This window comes from Hypanus sabinus, chromosome 13 (genome assembly GCF_030144855.1).
Source record: "Hypanus sabinus isolate sHypSab1 chromosome 13, sHypSab1.hap1, whole genome shotgun sequence".
NCBI classification, from domain to species: domain Eukaryota; kingdom Metazoa; phylum Chordata; class Chondrichthyes; order Myliobatiformes; family Dasyatidae; genus Hypanus; species Hypanus sabinus.
The window spans coordinates 10,774,580-10,791,365 of NC_082718.1; the positions used below are offsets into that span (position 1 = coordinate 10,774,580).

General features: G+C 41.8%; 1 protein-coding gene across 1 annotated transcript in view; it reads left to right on the forward strand.

The window, feature by feature from the left end:
* The window catches only part of LOC132403627 (uncharacterized), a 483,661-nt gene that overhangs the window by 204,234 nt on the left and 262,641 nt on the right, over window positions 1–16,786 (forward strand). The window contains exon 8 of the mRNA XM_059987094.1: window positions 7,294–7,375. Within this exon, the coding sequence (XP_059843077.1) occupies window positions 7,294–7,375 (82 nt within the window). The remainder of the gene's footprint in view (window positions 1–7,293; window positions 7,376–16,786) is intronic.

Here is a 16,786-nt window from a genome sequence, read left to right on the forward strand (position 1 = left end):
CAAAGCATAGCCCCATTCCAAGCAAAGTTGCATTTTCAACCATTTTACTTGGCCAATTTTATCGATTCTGTTACTGTTCACTGCCATCACTTTTACCACAAAGTTACGGCAGTCTTAGTGTAAATGGAATCTTGTTAAAGCCTGGTTAATGATGTTAAACATTGTATTTGTTAACCCTGGAAGAGACATCTGATTGAAATCTGGCTGTTGGTACAGCATTATTGCTCAATAGATTAAAGGTTATTTTGCTTGCTGGCATGAGGTGTCGCTGTACACATCCTTTCTACACTATCTTCCTGCCGAATCATTGTTGACAATGTTGATTGCTTGAATTAGACTTGCTTAATGCTGACATCTGCAAGTGGGATGTATTATCAGTATTTGAATGGAATTGTTTCAGACTTAACTGTTTCTGCTGGAAGGAGGGAGGGGATGGGAGAGACATGAGCCTGCACTTCCCAATTACATCCATGTGACCAATCAACCTAGCTACCTGTACATCTTTGTAATGTGGGAGGAAACATGAGCATCCAGAGGAAACTGGCATGGTCATAGTGAGAACTTGGGGACTCCTTCTGGTCAGCACTGAGAATTGAACCTAGGTTGTTGGCACTGTCATAGTGTGCCACTAATTGCTACGCTACTGTGCCACTATGCCCCCATATCGTTTGGGCTGTCAGAGTGGGAGGTATTAATTTTCTTGTTGTTTGAGTAGCTTGCTGAGCTGGCTTGTTAGCTTGCAGACTTTTCATTACCCAGCTAGGCAACATCATCACTGCAACTTTGAGTGAAATGTTGGTGATCTACACCGTATTAATTTTCTCAGTGGTGAAATGAGTCTGTCCATTTAGCAGGGTAGGTCATGTATTACAGTATTTTGTATTTTCTGAATCAAGTTTTACTCCAGCCAGTACATTACGACGGTGTGTGACAGATTAAAGCAAGTCAGTTCTTCCTTAAAAATAACTATCCACTATTCTCAATCACAGTTGTAGACTTTTTGTTCTTAGTCTTAAACAGTCTAATCTTATTTAATGACACAAGTGTGCATTTAGCAATGTGCAAATAGCATGAAGGGGAATAAGTGCATTAACTGATTTTTTCACCCCAGGCTAGAACTGGCTAATAGGAAAGGGCCTGATGTTAAGATGATTAGGGAAAGCATAGGAGGGGGTGATGTCAGAAGTTGCTGTTTTTCCAAAGTAATGGGTGCGTGGAATGAGCTGCCAGGGGTGGTGGTAGAGGCAAATACATTAGGAATATGGATGATAGAAAAATGGAGGGCTATGCAGGAGAGAAAGATGAGATGGACCTTAGAATAAGTTAAAATGTTGACCCAACATTGAGGGCCAAAAGGGCCTGTACTATGCTGTTATGTTCTCTGTTAACTGATGTAACGGTGACTTTACATTGATATTAGAGTTGCATTTTATTGATATATAGTTCCTTCACTCTATCATCATAATCTGACTAGGCAAACTGAGCTGTACTCTTTCTGAAGATGTACAAGACCAGCACTTTGGGAGGAATCATGAGCAGGGGAAACCCATGCTATTCACAGGGAGAGCGTGCAAGTTACACAGAGGTGGCATCGGAGATCAGGATTGAACTTGGGTCATTGGAGATGTCTGCCAGCAGTTTTAGGTGAAGTGTCAATGTAAACCTGTAGAATATTTGCACTGAAAAGGAATTGATTCTTGTTGGTGACACACTGCGAATTGCAAGCAGGCACTTAATTGTGTGAATCTTGCCCTGGGCCCCACAGAAGTTCACAAACATAAAGGGAAATGGTACTTGCAGATATTTGTATGACATCTCAGGCAGTCTTCATTAAAATTGTGTGTTTGGGAGCTATTTCCTGAGTTTGAATATTTGCCTCACTGGATTGCCTCTTTCCTCCCTGTTCTGCAGTTTGTTGTGGAGTGAGTTGTCTGTGTCCCAGAAGAGCTTCATTTTTGCTTACTTTGGTGTTGTGGAGAAGCTGGACTAACAATTCCTTTCCAGCACTCTTCCCTCATTTTCCCTTCTCATCTCCTGAATTGGGACATGTGGATCAAAGTGCTATTCGTGCAATTTGAACACAGTAATTCAGTTCTGTTCAAAGTACAAAAACGTTAGTATATACTACCTTGAGATTCATGTTTTTGTTGCATTTACAGGAAAAATAAAGAAATAAAATAGAATGTAGGAAAACCTGCACATAAACGACTGACAAACAATCAACGTGCAAAAGAGGTCAAATTGTGTAAATAAAAAAAACTGAGAACACAAGTTGTAAAAAAAATCCTTGAAATTGACTCTGTAGGTGATAGAATCAGTTCAAAGTAACGATGAATGAAGTTATCCACTCTGGTTCAGGAGCCTTGTATTGTAGGGTAATAACTGTTCCTGTTTCTTCGTGAAACTTGCTGAAATTTGCCGTAGGTTTCTGCGTAACACCACATCACTATCATTCACAGTAATTAATTAGCTGCAAGATGCTGAAGTACAAGAGAAAGATTGCAAAGGTTGTAATTTTCCCTTCAATGAACTATCCATGTACTGGGTAACTTGGGACTCTATTGGGATTTACAGTGAGTGATGCTGCTCTTCAGATATGAGTGATGTTCTTCCTCTGAAATGGCCAAGCAGAGCTTAGTTGGCAGCAGATCAACAATTTCTCAGAAGGAAGTAGATATGATACTCCAAAGCTGGGGGAGTAATTTTGCTCAGAAAATACTCCCACTACATTTTCCTAGCTCTCAGGGAATTTTCTGCCTGGTGTTAATTTTTCTTTGTTTATAGAGTTGGAGTCAAATCTGGTTTTCAGAGGCTAGGTCTAAGTAGCAGGTGTTTATTCTATTCCTCAGGTTTAAACTTTCAACTTCATCTCTATTCCAAGAGTACGCAGGAAAGGTTTACTGATATGCACACGAGCACACGTACTAGGATGTAGCCTTGAGTCTTCCACATTTGATCTACTAGAATTGTGTGGGTAGGGAAAATCCCCTCAATATTGCAAAGCTGCTTAAACTTTTAGAATAACAGAAGTTACACTAACTTCTCTGTTATTCTAAAATAGAATGTTTTGTGGATTATGATTAATTTGTGTATTCAGTTTGACGTCATTTATTGTAAGAAAAATATAAATCGGAGTTGTAATGCATATTTCCTAGAACTGAGATGCACAATCTTTTCAGTACAGGATATGTCCTGAGCTACAAACTAATTGCTACTATAGTAATGGAGAGATGAATCAGTCTTCCAGATTGAATCAGACAAATGTAGCATTATGTAACATTTGAGCTTCAAACCTTCCTAGTTATAGTCATAGTACAGCATAGAAGTGAGCCTTTCAGCCCATCTAGTCTGTGCTGAACCATTTAAACTGCCGACTCCCATCGGCCTGCACTGGGACAATAGCCCTCTTCACCCCATCATCCATGCACCTATTCAGACTTATTTTAAACGCTGAAATTGAGCTTGCATGTGCCACTTGAGCTGGCAGCTCATTCCAGACTCTCATGATCCTCTGAGAGAAGAAGTTTCCCCTTATCTTCCCATTCACCTTGCCATCTTTCACCCTTAACCCATGACCTGTAGTTGTAGTCCCACAAAACCTCTGTGAAAAAAGTCTGCTTGCATTTTCCCTATCTATACCTCTCATAACTTTGTATACCGCTATCAAATCTCCCCCAGTCTTCTACGTTCCAGGGAATGAAGTCTTAGCCTATTCAATCCTCCTTACAACTCAAGTCCTCCAGTTCTGGCAACATCCTTGTAAATTTTCTCAATACTCTTTCAACCTGATTTACTTCTTTCCAGTAGGTAGGTGACCAAAATTGCACACAGTATTCCAAATTAAGTCTCACCAATGTCTTAGACAACTTCAACATAATATCCCATCTTCTGTACTCAATATATTGATTTATGAAGGCCAATGTGTCAGAAGGTTTCGTTATGACCCTATCTACCAGTGCTGCCACATTCAATGAATTATGGATATGTGTTCCCAGACCCCTCTGTTCTACTGCGCTTCTCAATGTCCTACCATTCACTGTGTAAGGCCTGGTTGGTCCTACCAAAGGGTAACACCTCACACTTTTCTGCATTGAATTCCACCTGCCATTTTTCGGGCCATTTTTCTACCTGGTCCAGATCTGCTGCTTACTACCACACCCCCAAACTTGGTGTCATTCGCAAATTTACTGATCCAGTTAACTGCATTATCATCCAGATCGTTGATGTAGATGACAGACAGCAAATGACCCAGCACCGATCCCTGAGGCACTTCTCTAGTCTTAGCCCTCAGTCCGAGAGGTAGTAGCAACCATCTACTATCACTTTCTGGCTTCTCCCACAAAGCCAATGTCAAATCCAATTTACTACCTCTGCTTGAATGCCAAGAGATTAACCTTCTTGACCAACCTCCCATGCTGGACTTTGTCAAATGCCTTGTCCATGTAGACAACATCCACTGCCTTCCTCAATAAACTGTATAAGATTTATTAGACACAAAATACCATGCACAAGGCCATGCTGACTATGCTTAATCAGTCCATGCCTATCCGAATACTCATATATCTGGTTCCTTAGATAACTTCCAATAGCTTTCCCAGTACTGATGTCGGGCTCACTGGCCTACAATTTCCTGATTTATTTTTAGACCCTTTCTTAAACAGTGGAAGAACATTGGCTATCCTCCAATCCTCCAGTACTTTACCTCTCACTAAGGATGATTTAAATATATCTGGTAGGGCCCCTGCAATTTCTGCACTTGCCTCTCACAGGGTCCGTGGGAACACCCTGCCATATCCTGAGGATTTATCCACCCTAATTTGCCTGAAGGCAGCAAACACCTCCTCTGTAATGTGTATGGGGTCCATGAACTTGATGCTGCTTTGTCTCCCTTCTATAGACTCTGTATCCTTCTTTTGAGTAAACACAAATACAAGAAAATCCATTTCAGATCTCCCCCACCTCTTTTGGCTCCACACGTAGATTACCATTCTGATTTTCCAGAAGACTAATTTTGCCCTTTGCAATCTTTTTGCTCTTTACTTATTCTCCTTCAGCTGTCTGCTAGGGCAACCTCATGCCTTCTTTTCGCCCTCCTGATTTCTTTAAATGTTCTCTTGCATTTCTTATACTCCTCAAGTACCTCATTTGTTCCTACCTGCTGATACCTGATATGCACATGTTTTCCCAAACCAGGGCATCAATATCTCTTGAAAACCAAGGTTCCCTAAACCCAACAGGCTCATATAAGCTTTGTAGCAAACTTCCCGCTTGGATATTAGTCCCCCTCCAGTTCAGGTGCAAACTGTCTCTTCTGTACAGGCCCCACCTTCCCTGCAAGAGAGCCCAATGATCCAAAATACTGATGCCCTCCCTCTTACACCAACCTCTTAGCTGTCCTGTATGATCTTCCTATCTCTGGCCCTCAGTAACCTGTGGATCGGCTCACAATCCTGAGATCCCACAGTCCAAAGACATAACAGCTGGTAGGTTACATGTCTTTGTAAACTATCCTGTGATTAGGCGAGGGTAAAGTTGGGGGTTGATGGGTGGTGCAACTCAAAAGGCTGAAAGGGCCTACTCCATGGTCTATCACAATAAGTAAATAAATGTGAGGAAAATGGAAGGATGTGGACAGCATGTAGGCAGAAGACATCAGTAATAAAATGGCTAACTAAACTATAATGTAGTTGGCTCGGTAGAGCATTGTGGATGGAAGGGTCTGTTCCTGCACTGTACTGTTCTGTGTTCTAAGTATGTTGCCATGCAATGGAGAGAGTCTCCATGGGTGCAGTGATTGTGCATACTATGTAGGCTTTAAGAATCCACTACATTTCCATGGGGAAGGCCTAGACAAAGCTGAAAGAAAAACTTAAGAACAAAGAAACTTGGCGTAAAGTTGAACCAAAATGATTGTTCACAGTAGTGGACACTGATCAGTGTTCTTTGTCTCTCTCTGTACCTTCTGAGCTCTTTGATCAAAAGTAACGGAGAGGTGGCAGATCCTGCACCTAGCACAGTCTTGGGAGCTAATCCATTGGGCCTCAATCAGAGCCAAATATTCATCTGCTAGGATAGTCATTGGTGTGGGCCAGTTTGAGTGAAATATTCCCTTACAGTTTGGCTGTGCATAAGTCTGTCACTGTTTCAGTTCACTCTGAATGTTGACACCTGGCCATTAGAACCCTTCAGGGAACCTACTGGTTATGCAATTAATGTGTACCTTTTTCTGTTGCAAATTAGTAGTAATAATAAGTACTTTATTGATCCCGAATGGGAAATTGGAAAATGGCAAAACACAGGAGCTGCTGCGGCAAGCTGCCATTAACGCAGCACCATCTTGCCCTTGGTAAGCTCTGTTTCTACTGCCCTGTTTGCTTCAGGGTCACTGTTGCTTCACTTAGAAAGTTACGAATCAAGGTGCCTGAGGTGCCCAAGTCTTGAAATGTTTGAAAGAAACTCATTTACCACTTGCATTAATTCCCCACAATTGTACATTTATTTACTTGTATATTTGAAGCCAAATTTGGGAAATAGTTCACCGTTCCAATGGTGAATAAAGTTTAGTTTACCTAAGTCTTATCAGTGCCCCCTACCCCCAGATTATTTTAGGCATTGCCATGTTTGTTCAGCCAAAGAACATGTTATGAAAGCCCTGGCAAGCTGAGAATATTGTAGTTTACCCTGCCTGGTTTAATTCCTTTGTCAGCAACATTTTAAGAGGAGAAAAATTAGGATAAGGCAAGAATGTAGGCTTCCACAAAATGCTGGAGGAACTAAGCATGTCAGGAAGCATCTATGGAGGGGAATAAATGGTCAATGTTTTGACCTGAGACCCTTCATCAGGAGTTCAATGGAAATGGGATGAGCCAGATGAGAAAGTGGAGGGAGGGGGAAGAAGTACAGCTGACAAGTGATAGATGCGACCAGGTGAGGGGGAAGTAGGTGGGTGGGGAAGAGGGGGCGGTGAGAAGCTAGCAGCTGATAGGTGGAAGAGATAAAGGGCTGAAGGAGAAGGAATCTGATAGGATCGGATCAGAGAGTGGGCCATGGGAAAAAGGAAAGGAGGTGGGGCACCAGGAGGGGGTGATGGGCAGATGAGAAGAGAAGGAGGAAGTGGGGAGCTAGAATGAAGAATGGGAAGAGGGAAGAGATTACCAAAAGCTAGACAAACCACTGTTCATGCCACAGCTCACTGTTCATCTGGAATAGCCAACAACCTGCGAGAGTTATTATATAAATATGTTGGGGGACTTTTCCATTCAGTTAATTCTCAATGCCCTTTTCTCACTCTAGGCTGTCCATTCATGGTGATGGATCTTGTGCTGATGTGGAAGAGGAGTGCTCAGCCTCTGGGCTGGAATGTGATACAAGGCAGGTGAGTGACTTGAATTTTTCTGTCCTGAAGATTAAGTACAACATGCTAGAAATCCACATGCTTCTGTCTTGGTTTTCTTTAATTGGCAGTTACCTGCTCGCTTAATGGATCGAATGTTGGTTGAAAATTAATTCACGTTAGCACGGTGAGGAGGAATTGTGGTTTTTAGTTGCAGTGACCCTGCAGAATGTTGCAGTTCATTTCCAAGTGACACATTTGAGATCATTCCTGACAGACCCTTGCCCTGGTCGGTTAGTGTGCACTGCTGTTGGAATAACAGTGAGATGTGTTTGAAATAAGCAGAAATATTAAAGGCACCATTTGAATTCCAGTCAAGGCTGCATTTTGAGGAAGCGAGTCCTTGGTTTCAAAATAGTATATGGATGATACCTATTGGATTCAGGTGGTCCTCCATGTCCATTTACTGTCCTCACCACAAAACTGTATTGAGCCTCAGAAAATTAAGGAAGTTGCCTCCAATCAGTGCATTACGTATTCCAGGTTAATTGATTAATATATATAATCATTAAATTTGCTGGCATGTGTTCGCACATTGCATTTCTATCACTTTGCGATGGAGCAGTTTTTTTTAAATAACATTGTCAATGTTCAGTTTTCTCTCTTTGATATATGGGAGATATATAAGCAACAGAAGAGATCATTTTCTTCTTTTGATCTCCATTGGTTTTGGGATATTTTATGTTGTTCTCCTCTAAAGTAAAATGGAGTGTTTGATGGCTTTGGGCCTTTACTCACTGGAGTTTATAAGAATGGGGGGGGGGGTCTAATTGAAACATAATTGAATATTGAAAGGTCTACTAGATGGTGTACATGGAGAGCATGTTTCCACTTGTGGAAGAGTCTAAGTCCAGAGGGCACAGCCTCAGATTACAAGGATGTTCCTTTAGAACAGAGATGAGGAGGAACTTCTACAGCCAGAGAGTAGTGAATCTGTGGAATTCATTGCCACAGATTGCCGTGGAAGCCGAGTCATTGAGTATATTTGAAGAAGCGGTTGATAGGTTCTTGATTCGTCAGGATGTTAAAGGTTACAGAGATTAGACAGGAGAATGGGGTTGAGAGGGATAATAAATCAGCTATAATGGAATGGCGGAGCAGACTCGATGGGCCAAATGGTCTAATTCTGCTCCTATGTTTTATGGTCTAAAGTGTTTGATTATTCAAGGAGAAGAATCAGAGTTGGCTGAGACCAATGCTGCATGGGTAAAAGGATTGGGATTACTTGCAAAACTTCATTAGTTGGACTTCCTTGACATCTTCTCCTGCATGCACACTGGTCTGGTTGAAGCTTCCTGCATCAGCAAAGACTGGGGAGAAAGTGCCGGACCTTTCAAATCTACATCCTGCAGCCCTTCAACAGGGATTTGTGGTAACGGGATCAGGATGCCACAAGGTCTTGGCTGTCAGAAGTGGAGGCTTGTTTCCTCGTACCACAGGGATCTGAGCTTTGATTAAGCACCTTTCAAAAGGCAGAGATGTAAGACATAATTTTGAAAATAAAAGCTGAATCCAGAACAAGCTTCCTTACAAAATTAAAATTATTGGTCAACTAGTAACTTTGTTCAATAGGTAACCAATGAAAGGGATTAGGGTTTTATTTTTAAATACCTCTCCATTCTATTTAGTTTGTGACATTGTGATATTTTTTAATCTGTAAAGGCACCATGTGTCTTGCATGCCAATATATTACTAAACTTTTCAGTAACTTGGAGAAGGCAGGAGAACTGAGTTAAGAGGGGTATTAAATCAGCCATGATTGAATGGGGGAGAGCAGACTCAATGGGTCGAATAGCCTAATTCTACTCCTATGACTTAAGGTAACATCACAAATAGCGCAATGCATCTAAAAAAAGCCAGACTGAATAACGAGACTTGCCATTGTCCATCCCATCTCACTTAGCTGATTCTGTGTTCCATTTACCTTTCTCTTCCTGCAGCCCTTTGTTACCTCCACCTCCCACCTTCCACCTCCTGTCACTTCTTCCACTGTTCTCTCCTCTGTCTGACCATCAACCCTCCTCATCTATTGTTTCCCAGTCTTGCCTAGCCCTTTCCCTCACTTCTATATGCTAGCTCTCTCCCCTCTACACACTGTCCAGAGGAAGGGTCTTGGACCGAACTGTCAGCTGTCTACTTCCTTCCACGGACTGCTGTTTGTGTTTGCTTTGACATTGCTTAGCTGTTTTAGCTTCAAGACTCATGACTGGTGCTATTTGCGTCAACAGCCAGGAATAGTTGGGTGAAATGGAACCACACATCTCCCATGAAAATGTTTGCATGTGCTGCTGCTTGTAGAGTGAGGGATCTTGTCGGAGTGAATGTGGGAGACAGAACATGGGATCACTTTTAAAAACAATAATGGTCACCCACTTAAGGAAAAGATTGTGATTTTTAAATTTCCTCTCTTGGATTTTTTTGTGACTTTGGAACTTCATTCTTTGGGGGTGGGGGTGGTAGAGAGGGTGACAGAAGCAGTTTTTGAATATTTTTAAAACTAATATTAGGTTACTGATCAATTGGGTGTGATATTTCCATGGATGAGTAGGAATGTAAGATTGAGATTACAGTGATATCAATTGCAATTTTCCAGAACAGAAAACAGGGTGAGTCAAAGAATTATACAGATCTTACCACACACAAGCAATCTATCTGGCCCATTGAATTCATGCTGACGGCCCAGCATCTGCCTGTAGAAATCCTGTTTTACTTACACTACCTTCCCATTAACTCTCCCAATATATTCCCTGCACATTGAGGGCAATATACACTCGGTGTCCACTTCTTTAGCTATTTCCTGTACCCAATGAAGTGGCCATCAAGTGCATGTTTGTGGTTTTCTGCTGCTGTAGCCCAACCACTTCAAAGTTTGATGTGTTGTGCATTCAGATATGATCTTTTACTCACCACTGTTGTAATACATGGTTATTTGAGTTGCTGTCAAATTCCTGTCAGCTTGAACCATTCTGGCCATTCTCCTCTGACCTCTTTCATTAACAAGTCATTTTCGCCCACAGAACTGCCACCCACTGGGTGCTTTTGTAGTCTTTGCACCATTCTCTGTAAACTCTAGAGACTATTTCTGAGATCCCCAAACCACCCCGTCTGACGCCAACAGTCAAAGTCGCTTGGATCACTCTTCTTTTTCATTCTGATGTATGGTCTAAACAACAACGGAACCTCTTGAGCACGTCTGCATGCTTTTATGTACTGAGTTGCTGCCACATGATTGGGTGATTAGATAGTTGCATTAATGATTAGGTGTACAGGTGTAACTATTAAAGAGTGTCTGGCATGCAATTACCTGTTTTTAGGATGTGATATATAGAGAATCTGGAGGAAGCCCATGTGCTCATAAGGAGAACGTGCAAATTCCATACAGACAGCGTCTGGATCACTAAAACTGTGAGATAGTAACTCGAATAGCAGAGCTACTGTGCCAGCCCTTGGCAGCTGACTGACCTTTGACTGCTTTTCCTTTTGTGCACTCAAGTTAGTAAAGCTACAGTCATGCCCCATCAGTGAGGGAGGTATGTTCCTATGCTGGTAGCACTTGAAGATCTTTGACTCTATAAGCTGGCGACAAATTGCAGACCACATGTGTAAGCCAGTGACACACACTTCCCAGCTTCTGAGAGCTCCCAGAGCATTCTGAAGTCATGTCTGGTTTCCTGTAAATGGTGAAGACGTATGTAATGTGGTCAGGCAGGTGCAGAACTGCCCCATAACTGTATCCTGCAGATACGGAAACTGATGTTTCAACAGAAAGGACAAAAAATTCCAGTGAGATGATGATTTTCCCAAGGTCCTTCATCAACATTTATCTAGTCTGGGATTTTACACTCCTCCGAATACTCCCCTTTTACACTTTAACGCAGTCCAGTAGCCTGTGAAAACTACGGCAATTAGCTTGTGTGACTTCCCTTTGGATGAGTGAGTACATCAGTGTTTCCGTGAATCCTAACTGTTCAGTTCAAAAAGACCATAAACCACTGGGGCAGAATTAGGCCGTTCAGAGGGTGGTGAATCTGTGGAACTGATTGCCACAGACAGCTGCGGAGGCCAGGTCATGGGGTATATTTAAAGAGGAGTTTGATAGGATCTTGATATAGTAAGGGTATCAAAGGTTACAGGAGAAGGCAGGAGACTGGAGTTGAGCAGGATAATAAATCAGCTATGATGGAGCAGTTAATGGGCCAAGTGGCCTAGTTCAGCTCCTATGTCGTCGTTATTTGGTAATGATTTGTAGTGAATTATCACAATGTGTTATCCAAGCATCAGTGAATTGACCACATCCACTTTGATTAATGGATCCCTTGAAGCAACGGTGAATAAGGGGCCTTCACAATTCCAAACACGACCTTATTTTTCAATGAATCGTTAAGTTGAAAAATTTGCTTGACAGACGTGACTAAGATGGACACATAGAACAGGTGCTGTTTTAAAGAACAGAGGAGGAAAGTGGGTCAAAGGTATTCATGTTATGATTCAGTCTGTGGAAAAGTTTTGCAAGCCTCCAACAGGAAATAAGTCTGCCAGATGGACGGATGAAAAGAAATCCTTGACCTCGAGTCATCATTGGGGTTGATGATTCAAGGGTCTGATATTGGCGTTGGTAAAGCATGTGACTCTGTGGCCAAGAGAGGTAATTTATCATGCATTTTGGTAAAATGAATCATTTCCCTATAGTAATAGTTTCAGTTGCTGGAATAGGAAATGAAATGAAAGGGATGAGTTTATAGGCCACATGGTTAATCCCGCACAGGGCTCTGAGGTTTGACTCAGAATGAGGTAGCACTTAATGAACCAGTGAAAGTTAGGATAGTGGTAACTGTGTTGGTGCTTTGCCCCTTTGGCTTTTGCACTGTCTCATTGAGTGAAGCTGCTAAATGTTTACTGCAAAATTTCTAAATGCATTTAGTTTTTCGGCTCCCCCCCCCCCCCATTTTCTCCTCACTCTGGCGTTGAGCTAGTTATAAATGAGAATGCCCGGGGTGTCATGTTCTGTCATTTTACACTGAAGTCAGTGATACTTAGCTTCAGTTCTCTCCTCATGGAAATAATTGCTGTTGATTATCAGGGTGACAAGCACAAAAAGCTGGAGGATCTCAGCAGGTCAGGCAGGCAGCATCTCTGGAGAAGAATAAATGGTTGATGTTTTAGGCCGATACCCTTTATCTGGATTCATCTAGTCTGCGATGTCCTGTTGAAGGGCCCGAAAAATCGACGATTTATTCTTTTCCACAGATGCTGCCTGACCTGTTGAGTTCCTCCAGCGTTTTGTGTGTGGTGCTCTGGATTTCCAGCTTCGGCGGATATCTTGTGTTTCTGATTATTGGGGTATACTGGAAAGGCCGCCCCCTGTGAGCCTCCTTTATTGTGTACAGATGCTGGCTTTGTAGTTAAGTTGTTTATTCATCCATTTCACTTGATGTGTGGAAGGAGTTTTGTGAGACTGGTCATGTACAGACAGAATGGGCAGGTTTTTGGCCTCACTGAACATTGCTGAACCAATGGAGACTTAAGACTATAAATGCTGGAAATCTGCAGCAATGTAAATGGATGGAGGGGTTGTGGGCTGTGAACTGATTGTATTTTGATGACGAGCTGCTTTTTCTTTCGTGTACGAGCTCTTCACTTCTGATTTTTCTTGATATGTATTCTTTAGCTGTCCTTGGTAAAAATCTGAATCAGTTTTCTGGATCTCGAATTTATTAAATGCTTTTGTTTGTCACAAGTCTTTGAGTATGCTGGGTAATAGCGAGCCCTGGGAGAGGTGCGAGCAGAGGTGTGATATCACGCGGGGAGATATTCTCTCACTTCTGCCTGGTAATTTGGCTGAACAGAAGATGTAATCACTGCATGGGAGCAGAATGGTTTACCTTTCCTGATGATCAAAGTGTTGCTAGGCAAGACTTGTTGCAAGCTAGAAGCAGCCAATGAAATGAGTGGGGATATCTTGTCCCTTGTGAAGGAGGTAACTTTTATCTCTTCTCCACCACATTTCTTACACAAACCACCTCTCCTCTGACCATACTCAGTGTTTTGGTGCAGAGGGCGTGCACTGCTCCACACTGAACTGATTCTACAACTTATCGAATCACTTTCAAGGACTCCATTTATTTACCCTACCTGCCTATGTATCTGTTTTTTTTAGTATTTGCACAGTTTGTCTTTTGTGTTTTGGTTATTCTTCAGTCTTTGTACACAGTATTTCATTGGTTCCATCATGTGTCTTTGTTCTACTATGAATGCCTGCCAAAAAATAAATCTCGGGGTTGTATATGGTGACATATGCATAGCTTGATAATGAATTTGCTTTGAACTATGATGCAGACCATCAGAGTGCCAATGTGTTTATGCAGGCTCCTGAGCAATAGTAAACAGCAAAAAAGAGCAGGGGCTTGGAGATGGGAGGTTTGGTGTAAAATCTCCAGCTCACCTTGCACTGGCATAATCTGTGTTTGCAGCTTTTAGCTCTGTTTAATTACAGCAGTGGCCTCCATTAACCTAGCACCCCCGATGCAGTGAGAACCTCCCAGGGCATCAGTCAGACAAACCACTAAAGAAGACGTTGGAAATGAAAGCTGAATGTGTTAAAATCCTCCTGCAGCTCTGTGGAGTCAAGGAAGTGCTGATGTTCCGGGTTGGTGACCTTCTGTCAGAACTGGGGAAAGTTCTGGCACTCAGCCGGGAGCTATCAGACTTGTTTTCCAAGAATACTTCATTTTGATCATAATTGGCCTTTCTCTGTTGTCTCTTGTTCCCCAGCAGAACATCATCTAATGCAGAGACTTTAGCAATGATGTCATTGAAAACTTGAATATGTATTTGGCACAGTCCTAGGAGTATAGCTCCACAGAGTGGTGGCAAATGGGTCTGCGACAAGAACCATTAATTATTCCATAAACATTAATTACTATCCTCGATGTTCCAAATCTATTTATTTATTTAGAGATACAGCATGGAACAGGGATTTCTGGCCCAGTGATCTGCACTACCTAGTGACCCCCCCCCCACACCATTTCCCATTCCTGTTTCTCTCTCTCACCTTAACTCATTGCTTGCCCACCACCTCTCTCCGATGCTCCATCCCTTTCCCTTTTTTCCATGGTCTTATATATTCTCCTATTGAATTCCCCCCTTTTACAGCCCTTTATCCCCTTCACCAGCCACTTCCTTTTGTCTTTTTACTTCACCTCCTACCCCTCTCCTGGTTTCACCTATCACCTACCACCTTGTACTTCTTCTGTCCTCCCCTATCTTCTTACTCAGACTTCTCCCTTTCCTTTCCAGTCCTGAAGAAGGGTCTTGGCCCAAAATGTCAATTGTTTACTCTATCTAGATGCAGCCTGACCTGCTGAGTTCCTCTAGTATTTAATGAGTTTTCAGAATCCTAAATGGACATTGAACCCTTGGACACTACCTCACTTTTTTAATATATAGTATTTCTGTTTCTTTGCACAATTTTTAATCAGTATATGTATACTGTAATTGATTTATTTATTATTATTATTATTATTATTATTATTTCATTTTAGGTTGTTTTTCTTCTATATTATGTATTGGATTGAACTGCTGCTGCTAAGTTAACAAATTTCACGTCACATGCTGGTGATAATAAACCTGATTCTGGATATCTAGCATCTGCAGATTTGATCATGTTTGTGGACCCACCTGCTTAACCCCAGCCTAATCACAGGACAGTTTACAATGCCCAATTAACCTACTCACCAATACGTCTTTAGACTGCGAGTAGAAACTGGAGCACCGTTTTCCCACATGGTTCACATGGAAAATGTACAAACTCCTTACAGATGGTGTTAGAATTGAACTCTGGAACACTTGTATTTTCATTTTGTTGCACTTGATGATGGGTTTTCACTCAAGTGAGGTGGATGTCTCTGTGGTTGGTTGTTCTAGAAATGACTCCCTCAGACCCAGCCTGCTTTTCCTCAACCAGAGCTATGAATTTGTCTGCGTCTGTCTTTTGGCTATGATCTGTCACACTTATAAATGTTTGGTTTAGAACCTGTGGCTCGCCCTGCATCTCCACAGAAACAATGTTTCAAACATTTCAATTCATTGGAAGTTAATGGGCTTGTGTGTAAAACAGTGTGGTTGAGGGGAAAAGATCTCATGGGAGTTTGTGTGGTTTTGTATGCAGTATATAGCTCTCTGGGAAAACAAATAACTTGTTTACAGCTTTTGACATAGTAATTGATTAAAGAAAGACAAGATTAACTTTATATGTCCAGGTATATCAAAACGCAGCAAAATGGATCACGTGTCAAAGCATATCAGCAAAGTTTGCACTGGGGGCAGCCCGCAAGTTCTGGCACCAACATTGTGTGCCCACAATTCACCAACCCTGAACTGTACATCTGACTGTAGAGGCAGGAATTGAACCCGGGATACTGGCACTGTAACCACAATGCTAATGTGCTGCCTCTTGTTTCAACTAAATGCTTACATATACACTCAGTTGCTACTCTATTAAGTACTTAATGTGATTTAAAATGGCCACTGAGTGTATGTCCATGGTCTCCTGCTGCTGTAGCCCAACTACTTCAAGTTTCAACATGTTGTGCATTCAGAGATGCTCATCTACACATCATTTTTGCAAAGTGCAGTTATCTTGAGTTACTGTCACCTTCTTGTCAGCTTGAACCAGTCTGTCAGTTCTCCTCTTATCTCCCTCATCAACAAGGTGTTTTTGTCCAAAGAGCTGGTCCACCATAAACTGTTACTCTGCTAGAGCTGTTGACCCACACCTAGACCAAAGCTCTCCATACCCCTCCAATCCATGTACTTATCCAGATTTCTCTTAACTAGTGAAATCGAACCAGTATCCACCACTTATGCTTGAAGCTTGTTGCAGACTTTCACCACCTTTAAGTGAAGAAGCTGCTCACACCCTCCAATTCTCCTTAAACATTCCACCTTTCATTCTTAACTTGTGGCCTCCAGTTCCAGTCTCACCCAATCTCATTCTCAAAGCCTGCTTTTTTTTTACCCTCTCTATACCCATCATAATTTTTCAATTATGACGGGTGTAGGTAGGATAAATACAATAATTTGTTTAAGGGTGATGGAGTGCACATAACCTCTAAAATGGATGTAAGGCATATTGATGACCAGCTTAAGTAAATCTCGACCCACACATTTTTAATGAATCTTTGTCATAGTCTAATGTATGTACATTAAGATACTAATATTTTCTAAATGTGCTTGGTCTTTTCAGGTTTTTCTTTAAAAAAAAACACCTCAGTGAAAGAACAAATTCCATAAAACTGTCACATACACGAGAAGTAGACCCCTAAGAAATGAAGGGTCTTGGCCCAAAATGTTTATTCCCCTCCATAGATGCTAAGTTCCTCCTGCTCAAGATTT